The sequence below is a fragment of the Nannospalax galili genome, unplaced genomic scaffold, assembly GCF_000622305.1.
Source record: "Nannospalax galili isolate Female #2095 unplaced genomic scaffold, S.galili_v1.0 scaffold95, whole genome shotgun sequence".
Taxonomy (NCBI): Eukaryota; Metazoa; Chordata; class Mammalia; order Rodentia; family Spalacidae; genus Nannospalax; species Nannospalax galili.
The window spans coordinates 5,174,026-5,186,893 of NW_008342393.1; the positions used below are offsets into that span (position 1 = coordinate 5,174,026).

Sequence of the window (12,868 nt, forward strand, 5' to 3'; positions counted from 1 at the left end):
CTGTTTTCCTGTCTTGAGAGCTATAATGTTCTTTGAAAGTAGCAAGTTTCACTCTTTGGATTGACTATCAGGAAGCTTGGGCCAAATTCACAACTGAATAATGGTGAGGTGCTGGTAAATTTGGATATGGGAAAAAAATCCTTTTTTTTTCAAAATTCTTATGGATGAAAAATATGACGTTTCCAGAAATAATTCCTTAGAAGGAAAGCAGCTTATTTTTAAAATATTTTGTTTATTATTATTTTTATTTTATGTGTATGAATATCATGCCTGCATGTAGATAAGTGCACCTGGGTCATGCAATGCCCACAGAGGACAGAAAAGACTGTCAGATCCCCTGGAACTGGAGTTACGGACAGTTGTTAGCTGCCATGTGGGTGCTGGGATTCGAACCTGGGTCTTCTGCAAGAACAGTCAGTGTGCTTAACCACTGAGCCATCTCTCCAGCTCCTATTTATTATTTTTAGTTTTATGTGTATGATTGTATTGCCCACATGTATGTAAGCGCATCCATGTCATGCAATGCCCATGGAGGTCAGAAGAGGGGTCAGATCCCCTGGAACTGGAGTTACAGACAGTTGTTAGCCACCATGTAGGTGATGAGTATTGAACCTGGGTCCTCTGCAACAGCAGCCAGTGCTCTTAACCACTGAGCATCTCTCCAGCCCCTGGTGAGATCTATTTATTTTGTATGTGTGCACACACATGTGGCTGTGCTCATGCCATGACACATGTGGAGTTCAGAGGACAACTTGGAGGATCAATTCTCTCCTTCCACCATGTGGAAGATCCTGAGGATTGAACTAAGGTCACCTGCTGAACCATCTTGCCATCCCAGAGAAACAGATTAAGAGGAGCAGCTTATGTCTGTGGTGGGTTGTACTTATGCCAATGTCTTAGCCCAACTTCAATCCAGAAGGAAAATGAAATCCCTTAGGCAGGTAAGCAGTCCCCAGTGTGACCTGGGCACGATGAAGAAAGCCCAACAGCCTGTGCTGCAGGAAGAGCATGCCTTGAAGGGACAGGCAAGCGGACATCAGTTTTCCCAGGGACCCAAAGAAGTCAGAAACTTGATGTTGGAGAATCCAGAGCTGGTGAGAGAACCATAGAGATATCCAGGTGGGCTTTTAAGTAACTGAAGTCCAGTCTCATCTTGCTAAATGCAAAATACACCCTAATAGTGCACTAATGCCCACAGGTCATTGCAGAAACAACTGAAGACAGATCCTCATTAACACCTGTATCCTATAACCTTCAAAAATGCCAGGATAGCCTAGAGTGATAGCTCACACCTATAATCCCAGGCTGAGGGAGGAGGGCCAGCCCAGGACACACTGAGGAGAGGCCAGTCATGGCTACATATCAAGAACCTGTCTCCAAAAAAAAAAAAAAAAAAAAGAAAGGCTGGAGAGATGGTTCAGTGGTTAAAAGCACTGGCTACTCTTTCAGAGGACACAAGTCTGGGTCCCAGCAACTGCATGGTAGCTACCCAACCATTTGTAACCCTAGTTCCAGGGAATCCAATGCCCTCTTCTGGCCTTTGCAGGCATTGCATAACACAGGTGCATTTACATGCAGGCAAAACACACACATAAAATAAATAAGTAAATAAATAATAGCCAGGCATGGTAGCACACACCTTTAATCCCAGCACCCAGGAGGCAGAGGATCTCTGTGAGATGGAGGCCAGCCTGATCTACATAGCAAGTCCCAGGCCAGTTGGAACTACAAGGAGACCCTGTTTTTTTTTTTTTTGTTTGAGCCCCCAGGACAGTCCAAGATGGGAGGACAGGATTAAAGTTTCTAAGACCAGATCTAGGATATTGGGAAACTCAAACTCTTTTACCCTATAGCTGAAAGCAAGTAGGCCTTTCCCTCCACGAGCACTGCACATATCCTGCTGGAGAGACCCTATCTTAAAAAACAAAACATAAGCAGGGCATGGTGGCACAGGCCTTTAGTCTCAGCACCCGGGAGGCAGAGGCAAGTGGATCTCTGTGAGATCAAGGCCAGCCTGGTGGTCTACATAGCAAGGGCCAGGCCAGCTGGGGCTACAGGAAGATCCTGTCTCAAAAAGACCAAAAACAAACAAACAAGCAAACAAATAAACAAACATACAAAATAAGTCAGGATCTCTGTGGACTCAGACAAAGGGAAAGAGTTCTCTGACTATATTTAGAAGTTGGGGGAGGTGGGAGTACTGGGGATTGAACCCAGGGCCTTACACATGAAAAGCACAAGCTTTGCCTCAGCCCTCCTCAGTCTTTTTCTATTTGCTTTTCATACTGCTATGACTCATATAGCCAAGGAAGAAGTTAGATATGTTCCAAATGCAAAAAGCAGCCACTCATACTTAGCAGACTTATCTTACCTTTCTTAACAGAGTATTGGGTAACTTTCTGATCTTTTCCACTTGATCTGGATTAACACCCAGCTCACAGCAACTCACTCTGAGCAGTTCTTGGTAAGTGAGCTCCTGTCGGTCTAGTTCAATTTCAATGAAGTCATTTTCTCGAAGAGATGGGTTCTGAATCCTCACTTTGAGTACCAGCTCTAGAAACAAAAAGGGGAAATGGTAAGGTATAGTCTGGAGTAGCACGGTGCATGGAATTTAAGGTGTGCTCCAGAAGATGGCTACATTTAATCATGCCTAGTACCAAAGGTCTGTGCCACCCATGAGAAAACCATGGTCAGTCAGTGGGATTTGTTTACACCTAATCCTGGCTCTGCCTGGGTGGTTTCCTGCACCATCTTCTCTGCTGTAGTTCACCAAGAACAAAGGAACTGGAGCAGCCCCCCTTGCTGTACAAAAGGGTCCCTTATCTCTATCATTGGCGCTCAGGAGGTAAAGACTTCAGAATGGGTTTGAGTACCAAATACACATGGGTAGGGAAAAGAGAAGAGGTCTGAAAGATGACAAGGGCAAGATATGGTGTGTGAGGTACTCTGAGAAGATTCGATAATTATGGATCTAAAGGTATTTGTGAAATATTAAACTCTTTGAAATAAAGATAGTAAAGTAGCCAGGCAAGGGTGGTACTTCACTCTTGTAATACCAGAACTTCAGAGGCACAGACAAGGACCACAGGTTCCAGGCCAGCCTGGTCTACATAGTGAGACTTTGTTCTCAAAACATCAAAACAAATCAAAAAAGCAAAGTAACAACAACAACGTCAACAAAACCCCACTGTGACATAAGTTATGATTTGAAATAGTGCACCTTGACAAAGGAGTGATCCTGGCTTTGGAGTAAATAACACTATTATTCATGGGTCAGAGATGGAAGCAATCTGCCTTTATATTCTGAATCTGAGTGCCAAGAGGACCCAAGCCAAGTATTTCATACATTTGGTGATTCTGCCTCTTCCTAAAGTGTGGATCCCTCACAGCATTGCTGGACCACTGATAGCAGCATCTGTAGTACTAGGTCCTCAAAATTAGGAAGCTAATTGTAGGTAAATAGGAAAAGTAAGTCCATACTGGACTCTATAGTATTTTACTGGAATTGGAGCTATTAAAATGAACTTATGGTTTCTAATGTTCTGAAAATGATATAGAGTAATATACATATACATATGAATAAGTATACACGCACATGATAAATACGTATACTTACGCATATATAAATGTACGTATACATACGCTTTTTTGCTTCCTTCTCCTCCCCTTTTCCTTCTCCCCTTCCTTTCCCTTCTCTTGTTCTCTGATTTAAGCCTAGAAAAGCCAACATACCTTTAGCAAGGAGGACACCTAGTGCCTATATCCTGCTTTTCTTTTTTTAATATTTTATTATTTTCATTTTATGTGTTATGAGTGTAGTGCCTGCAGGTATGCAAGTGCACCCATGTCGTGCAGTGCCGCAGAGGTCAGAAGAAGGTGTCGGAGTCCCCTGGAACCAGAGTCAAGGACGGCTTGTAGCTGCCATATGGGTGCTGGGAATCAAACCTGGGTCCTCTGCAAGAGCAGTCAGTGCTTTTAACCGCTCAACCATCCCTCCAGGCCCCCAAATCCTGCTTTTTAAAGCCAAGTCTCTACCCAAAAAAAAAAAAAAGAAACCAGGACTCCTAGAAGTGTGGTGCCAGGAAAGCAACACTATAGACCTACAATATCTTGTTGGACTAGAAAGTAAGGAAATGTTCCAAGAATGATGGAGATATATTCAAAGGAATAATATAAACATCAAATAACGAGTGAAACAAATTACAATCCACTGACTAGAAAAATCATGAGTTCATACTGATATAAATGGGGGAGAAGGGAACATCTTTTGGCGGGGGGGGGCCTTTATTTATTTTTATTTTATGTGTATGAGTGTTTTGCCTTCATAAAAGTGTACCACATGCATGCAATGACCAAAAAGGCCAGAAGAGAGCATCAGATCCCCCTAGAACTGGAGTTAGTCCGATGATTGTAGGTGCTGGGTCCTCTGTAAGAGCAGTCAGTGCTGTTAACTGCTGAGCCATCTTTCCAGCCCCAGAAAGTCCTTCTTTATAACAGAATACCAACTAGTAAACAGAGAAGGAATGCTGAAAAGCCATGCTTTTCCCAAATAAATGCCCTGAACACTTAAAAAATATAGAGTCAAAAATTATAGAAAAAAGATGCTGAATGTTCCAGATTAGAGAATAAAATGGTATAACAACTAATGCAATGGACACTGTTGAAACAACAAACAGAATTTAAACTACCAATTACCAATCAGCAGTATATCAAAGTTGCATTTCCTAAATTCAATATTTGCACTATAAAAGAAAATTCTTGTTCTTAGGAATCACAGAATAGGAATAATATTTAATTATTGTATGGTAAAAGGGCAAAAAGTAAACAATTTGTGAAATTGACTAAAGGGAGTTCCTTATACAAATCTTACAACTTTCCTCTAATTTTATAAGTATACCCCAATTATATAACAATAAACCTCACTCCCCTGTTGCAGAGGCTGTTTGCTGTTAAGGGGTTACCTTGCATATTAAATGGAAATGCTCCAGTGAAGAAAAATGGCTGGAATGCCGGCACTGGTCCTGCATATGTCCCGTTTTGAGGCTCTAGAGACACAGGTGGCTTGGTTGGAACAGAAGAGAACAGGGAGCGGCTCTGACTCACTGGTGGCTGGCAAACAGGACCCGGTTTTGTGCTTTCTGGTGTTCTGAGTATGGCAGAGGGGGCAGAAACATCACCATTCTGAACCAGTGCCAAAGAGGTGTGATCCCTGGGAAAGGCCCCTAACAGTGGGGGTTCCCCAGGGGGCAGCAATGGAGGCGAGCCATCCACAGGGGGTGACGCTGGGGGTATGGATGGGCCCCCATTCTGCAGTGGGGCTGAATCTTCTGCTGTGGGGGTATAGATAAAAGGGAAGGCTGGGTTGGCCAAATAGTTGGGAACAAAGGGCAGTTCTGACTCCTTCTTTATCTGGGGGAGGTCATCGTCGTCATCATCTTCTTCCACTGAAAAATAAAATACAGAACAAGAGAGATCTTTAAAAAGTCCCAAGAAAGGAGTGTCTTGGAAGCTGGTACCGTTTAGAATGTGACTGCCTCTTCAGGCCAGAAGAGAAAAGACTATCTCATTAGGGTTATGATTACCATTGTCTTCAGTTTTACAAATTAAAAGAAACAACAACATAATGTTGACCTCCTAGAAACAGCATGGAATTACTCTCTTGGCATAGTAATTAACTTTGAGAAACAGACTATCTGATACAGCATCAAGAATGTGGTCATGCTGGGCGTGGTGGCTCACGCCTTTAATACCAGCACTTGGGAGGCAGAGGCAGGTGGATCTCTATGAGTTTGAGGCCAGCCTGGTCTACATAGTGAATTTCAGGCCAGCTGGGGCTACAGGGAGACTCTGTCTCAAAAGACCAAAAAACAAAAACAAGAACAAAAAAGAATGTGGTCAGTAGTTAGGTGTGGTGGTGCACCTCTAGGTGAGACGGAGGCCAGCCTGGTCTATACAGTGAGTTCCAGGCCAGCTGTGGCTACAGGGAGACCCTGTCTCAAACAAACAAAAACAATGAAGCTCCCTCATGCAACCAAGGGCCAGGAACACAAAAGGCCACAAATGGCCAAAATGCAGAGAATAAGAGTCAGCAGAGTGTGGGTCCTTGGACAGGACTCCTATATTGAAGTCCACCCACCCAGGGCTCAGGAACCATTGTAGAAAAGGGGGCGGAAAGATTGTAAGAGCCAGGCCAGAGGTACATGACCATATGGAAATAGTCCTACAGGCTCCTGGGACCCTTCTCATACAAACCTACAGTAATGGTGTCAGCATGTACAAGACCCATGCAAACTTAGGCAGACAAAAACCCAGCACATAACTGTGGAAATGAACAGCAAGCCCCAGTCTTAGTCAAATTATTGGCAGTTGATTATTGCTGGGTGAGGAAGAGCTGATCTTCTTGAAGGGAGATACTCTAGATAGGCAGACTAAACCCTGGTGGATGAGGGACATCTCAGAACACTAACTTTACATAATGGGCCTTAATACAAATGACAGAATGTATGAACTCCAGTGGGCGGGGGCGGCTATGGGAGGGGTGCCAAAGGGGAAGGGGAAAGAAGGTATAAAGATGATTTTATATATGAAATACACAAAAATTCAATTAAAAATTTTTAAAAAAGAATGTGGCCAATAATACAAGTCTTAAACTGTTTGACAAATTCAAATGTCCCACACACAGACTCACCTCCCATAATCTTCCTGATTTCTCTCCTGGATGTTAATTGCACTGGCATTTCTCCTTTCGTGGTAAGAATCTCTTTGTCAGCTCCTGATTTTAGTAGGTAAGAGACCACCTGCCCATGGTTGCGTTTACATGCCCAGTGTAAACAGGTCCTGTCCCAAAGAAATGAAAAAGAATGACTGAAAGAGAGGAGAGGTGATTTGAGATTTCAAATTATAAACATAAGTAAATAAATACACATAATCTTGTAAGAGTTCAACTAGAAGCAAGAAGCCAGGCTGGTAACCTCAACTTGTCATTTTATCAAGCACTTGATGAAAATATTTAATATGCTTAAAATTTAGTTTTCTTCCTGGGACTGGAGCTGTAACTCAATGGTAGAGTGCTTGCCTAGACTGCACAAGGTCCTGGGTTCAATTTGAATTCCAGCACTGAAAAAAAAGTTTTTCTTTTAATCTCTAGGCCATGAGAAATATTAATTTATCCCAGGAGCTTTCATTCCCAGGGCTTCCAAAGACTGCTGCCTGGCTGGCCAACTCCCATGAGACTTCAGGATGGTACTCTATCAGTAACCTCCATTAGGGCCTCTTGGTCTCTTTCAAATATATTTCCACGTTGCCTCATTTATTTTTAGGACTATGAAAATGCACTTTGTACGCACCAAGTGCCAGTTGAAGATTAAATGTTGTCAGGCTAATAACCATCTCTACCTGCAGCTTCTATCACGTCAGGCACTACTAAGGCAGGGATTACTATGTGAATCTTAATTGCTTACTTCCTTTTCCTCTTTTTCTTTCCTACCACCCCACCCCCCAATTTCCAAATGTCAATTTTTCAAAAAGCTGGCTTCTCTAAATCTCTCCAGAAGGCTGCAAACATATCTTCATCTGCTTAAATGAAAGGTAATGCACACACCTTCAGCTCCTAAGGCACTGAAAACACGCCAACTCAAACATCTCACAATAGACCCTTCTAATGTAACAGACTCATTTAAGTAAAACTAATTATGTAATATTGTGCACATAGAGGTGCTGCGGACTCTAAAGGGCTATTATTTTAATACTATATAGAAAGGCAATTAGCATCCAGCAAAAATGCCATCTTAACAGAAGTAAAAAGATTTGGAGTAAATTTATACTCAGGTGCTAAAGCAGAATGCCTACTATGGAAGGAAAATACTTTTTTTCATTTTAAAATGTTCTTATTCATCAGTGCTCTGCTTTAACTGAGATAAACATCTTCAGAGCTTATAGTGAAACACAGACAAGATGAAGAAAGTGTGAGAATTAGGTCACTAACCAGGGAAGCACATCTACCTGGAAAGTTCATTTGATTCTAGGGAAAAGCTGATTTGCCCCGTGCACATGACTTACAGAGCAACGCCACTGATGTTTCAGAATGACATTCTACACCGTTACCCACCACCCAGTGTACTCTGATGACAGTCCTGCCTCTGCCTGGGATTAAAGGCATACCCCACCATGCCCAGCCTGGGAAGAGACTTTTTTGTGTGTGTGGTGCTAGAATCCAGGGCCTCACACATGCTAGGCAAGTACTAGATCACTGAGCTACATACTCAGCAGAAGAGTCTTCATGGAGACTCCATGCACATAAGGAAGTATCTACTTGACACACAGGAATGCCTGTGAGTGTGTGCGTGTGTTACTGGGGATTGAACCAAGGGCCTCATAAATGTTAGGCAAGCACTCTACCATTGAACTACCTCTCCAGTCCAAGTGCTAAGTGCTTATTTCTTATTACTTAATGGGTAGACCTAGGATAAGATGGGCATTGCTTAGAGTAGAAGAATCCAAAATATCCTTGATCCTGGGCAAACTGTGGCCCATAGTGTTTGCATGTAGATGTCTGTGGCATAGGCTTGAAAAATGAATTCTTACAAGTAAGCACTAAGAAATGAATGGAGCAGGATGAGAAACATGTACTCCCTTTTGGAAATAAGTGCTCACTTACTAGTAGTAAATCACTTGTTCATGGCAAGCTGGAGAGTAACAGAGTAATTTACTGTGAGTGGGTCTGAGAGACTCAGACAAACCCAGTAGTCTCAGCATCACCATGTGAAGTGAGGTTAAGTCACCATAGCACGTCCCTGCCACCCTGAACCCCTCAGGGATCATTATTTACAGTCCAGAGTGGTGTGGCTCTGGGCAGCCATAACTCATAGCCACTGCAGCCAAGTAGTATTTTCAACCTCTTTATAAACTATCATATTCATTCCTAAAAGCCAAAGGGTATGCATGACACTTGAATTACAATTGATGTGGAAACTCTATCTTTGAACTTCAACTCCCTTAACATTAGATTTGCTGTCAGAACATCCTGTCAGTGCTGGGAAATATTTCAGACCAGAGGCTCTGGGCATTGTTCGTCAACTGAGCATCATTCATCACTGCTGAAACTGTGCTTACTGAGCAACCAAGAACTGAAAGCAGTCACCATCCACTCTTCAGTGCTGAAAAGAGTATTTTCCCCTCTGGGTAACTTTATGTGCCACTACCCAACATGCTCCTTAGTAGTAAGAAAATAACAATAGCTGACACAAATATAACACTTTACATGTTGAACACCATTCTAAAGACTCTATTCATTTACTCTTCAAAATATCCCTGAGGAGCTGGATGCCATAGTGTTTGCCTACAGTCCCAGCTACACAGGAGACTGAGGCAGAAGAACTGAATGAGCCCAAGAGTTAAGGCCAGTGGAAGCAACATAGTGAAACTAAGTTTCAGAAAAATTTTTTTAAAAAGCTGGGCATAGTGACACACACCTTTAATCCCAGCACTTGGGATGCATAGGCAAGCAGATCTCTTTGAGGTCAGCCAGATCTACATAATGAGTTCCAGGCCAGCCAGGGCTACACTGTAAGACCCTGTCTCAAAAAAAGTGGTGGGGGAGGCAAATTACTATTATAAACATTCCTCCTTCATTTTATAGTCAAGGAAGCTGAGACAAATGGCAGATAAGGAAATTATGAAGTATCCTAGGTAGAGACTGTTACAGGGTCAATAGAGCGGAGTAAGACTAGGGAACAGAGGGGTTGGGGACGTATACAATTTCATATTGAAGGCCGAGGAAAAAACCTCACCAAGAAGGTTGATATCTAAACTAAAATTTAAAGGACGACAAAGAGCAAAACACAGGTTATCTAGAAGAAAAACTTTCTAGGAAGAGGGAAGGCAAAAATGCAAGCCTTGAATCAGGGCTATGCCTATTGTTCCAGGAAAAGCAAAGAGGCCAGAGGAATGGAAAGAAGTGAGCAAGGAGGCAGATCTCAAGAGATGAGGCCCAAAGGTAGGAGAGTGACAGGGAGTAGAAACTGGCTTCTTCTGAGAGAAGATAGGGGCATTAGAGGATTTTTAGCAGAGTGAAATGATCCAAGTTGTTCTAACTCAGAATCCCTCTGGTCACTGAGTTAAGACTGTTAAGTATAAGTAAGGAGACTAGTTAGGGGACTATGCAATAATATAGCAAGACACATGGTGGGAGTTTTGTACAGAAGTGTAATGGTAGAGCTTGTGAGGTCTTTGTCTGAACATGGAGGTGGCAGAATTGGCTGACTGACAGTTTGTTGGATATGAGGGAAAGATAGAGACTGAGGAGGGGGCCAAGCATTCTGGCCTCTTTGCTAAGATGAGAAACACTCAAAGCATCAGGAAGAGAGCATAAGGGGGACAGGGGGAACTGGAATTTGTTCTGAGATTGAATAAATTGGCATCAGGTTGGATTTAAATCTATGAGAAGACTCTTCAGGTTACTTCAGACTCACCTAACATTGACTGCACCTCAGCCACACAGCAGACATTGTGCTGAGGGTCAGACGACAGGCCCAGTGTTCACCTCGACCAGTTACTTAAAAGCTAACAGTAATAGAGAATTGCTAAATCCCAAATTCAAGAATTTAGAGGCATTTTGCAAACTGGATAATTTACTAAACTTTCCTGGGGCTTCGGTTTCGTCCTATGCCTGATGGTGAAAATAACAATAGCTATGGCCCCAAGTAGTTGTGAATGAGATAATATACATCAAGTGCTCCAACCCACATCTGTACTACAGAGTAAGTTCAATACATGTGAGCTATTTCTTATCCTTCATCTCAGTAAAAGCTAAGGACACTTCTGAAATAACTGGAAAATGAAATAACTCAGGCAAAGTCACACAGGCAGGAACGGAGAGATCAGGCTTCTTATTCTGTACAGCACTGCCTCCCAGTGCCAAAACGGTAATTCACAGTTTTATAAGCCAGGGCAATGCAAACACAACCACAGGTTAGTTTGCTTACACTTTCAAACAAAACAAGAAAGTAGCACGCACTGTTTCCTGGCTGTGGACAGATACCCAGGCTTTTTTGGAGGGTCGGGGGGAAGGGTGATAGATTTCTTAGGAAGTAAGGAAACCTCAGTTCTGACTATGATAATATTAACAATTGTATGACCAGAGCAAGATGGGATGTAAACTATCTCCAGAACCCCTTTCAGATCCAAAATGCAGGACTCTACAAAGAAAAAAATAAAACATTTTAAAATTCACTTTAAACTAGCAAAATAGGTTACCTAAACATTATCTTGCTCAAATAAAAATTTAAATGTGAACTGGGCATGGTGACGCATACCATTAATCTCAGCCACTTGGGAAGAAGAGGCAAGTGGCTCTTTATGAGTTCCAGGCCAGCTTGGTCTACATAGTGAGTTCTAGGACAGCCAGGACTACATGAAGACCCTGTCTAAAAAAGACAAAAAAAAAAAAAAATTTTTTTTAATGTGAATGCAAAAAGGGCAAAATAATATCACATTCAGTAACTTGAAACTAAAGACTTGATCACATCTTAAAATGAGACTTCTGCTGGGGTGGTGGTGCATGCCTTTAGTTCCAGCACTCAAGAGGCAGAGGCAAGTGGCTCTCTTGGTGAGTTAAGACCAGCAAATCACTCTTGCATTGGAACCAAAGAGGCAAAGCACTGATGCAAGTGGTGAGTTTTTTGTAGTTGTTTCTTCTCCTTGTGTTGGCTAAATTAATCGTACTAGTTTTAAGACTGACATTTGGTTGGTTGTTTATGCTTTTACCTCTGTACCAGGTGTTCTTCAGAAGCGCCCACGGAAAATAACTCAAGCCTGGTAAGATCTAGCTCAGAGTCCCAGGGTGAGAATCATGGCCTCTAGCAAGATTCTGGTCAAGTTAGCCAGGGGGGTCGGGGGATGGCGTGAGGTCCTGGGTACAGGTGGGCGCTGCCCGCGGTGGACCACGCAGGGAAAGATTTGGGCAGGATGCACTCCCGACTGCACGAGTAATGGAGGCAGGGTTCACCTCCTGAGGGTACAACCTGCGAGGTCTGAACTCCCAGGCCTCACCTTAGCCCGGCATCCTAGGGCGGCGCTCGGCCCAGGTCACCGCTGACTGCTCCACACCCCAAGCCAGCAGCCCTGAACCCTAGGCCTCCCCCGCTTGCCACTTACCAGCCGTTGACCTCATTTTGGGAGTTCACATCCACCCCGCTCTCCACCAGTTTTTGCACCTCCCGAATGTCCCCCAAGGCCGCGGCCTCCCGCAGCCTCTCCTGCTGCTCCTTCTGCTCTAGGAGGGCGCTCATCTTCCCCTGGGCCCAAGGCCCCCGGCCGCCCCGCCCCGAGCCTGTCAGCGCCGCCGCCGCCTCCGCGGCCGGCTCCGGGCCATAAGGAGGGAGCGCTGGGCTCACCCGCCCAGCTCGCGCCGCCGCCCGCGCCTGGCCCTGTGCTCTGTCCTGCCCGCCAGTGGATCCCCGACTGCTCGTGGCCCGCAGGCCCAGGCCTCCTCCCCCACCACCCCTGGGAAGGCCGGCTCCGGGGGACCCTATTCTGTGTGACAACCCTGACCCAGATATTTTCCGTTCCGATCCGCGGCCCCGCCGCCGGGGCTGGCTGTTTATGTAACTACTGCACCGTATTATCTGCTGTGATTCATCGGCTATATTTAGACACCCCATCCCACCCCGCAGCTTCCATGGAGGAGGACAGACAGATGAAAAAATGGGGCGGGGGTGGGGTGGGGGGGTGTTGAGACCCAGAAAAACCTTATCCTCTGGCGCAGGCTGTTTACCAGGCATCAAAAATAATTGGTGGGTTCCGCCTCCCGCAAGTTTGGTTGGCTCTTTTTCCTTATCTGAGCCAATTGTTGCCCAGCAGGACGAGAAAA

General features: G+C 44.1%; 1 protein-coding gene across 2 annotated transcripts in view; it reads right to left on the reverse strand.

Moving 5' to 3' along the window:
• Nucleotides 1–12,536, reverse strand: part of Ankrd40 (ankyrin repeat domain 40) — a 15,341-nt gene extending 2,805 nt beyond the window's left edge. Inside the window, exons 1-4 of one of the 2 annotated variants that reach the window (XM_017799465.2) lie at nt 12,154–12,536; nt 6,689–6,864; nt 4,962–5,444; nt 2,372–2,553 (exon numbers count right to left, since the gene is read on the reverse strand). In XM_017799465.2, the coding sequence (XP_017654954.1) occupies nt 2,372–2,553; nt 4,962–5,444; nt 6,689–6,864; nt 12,154–12,287 (975 nt within the window). In that variant the 5' untranslated portion in view covers nt 12,288–12,536. The remainder of the gene's footprint in view (nt 1–2,371; nt 2,554–4,961; nt 5,445–6,688; nt 6,865–12,153) is intronic. The other variant, XM_008838374.3, reaches the window with a different exon arrangement.
• Nucleotides 12,537–12,868: the final 332 nt, after the last annotated feature.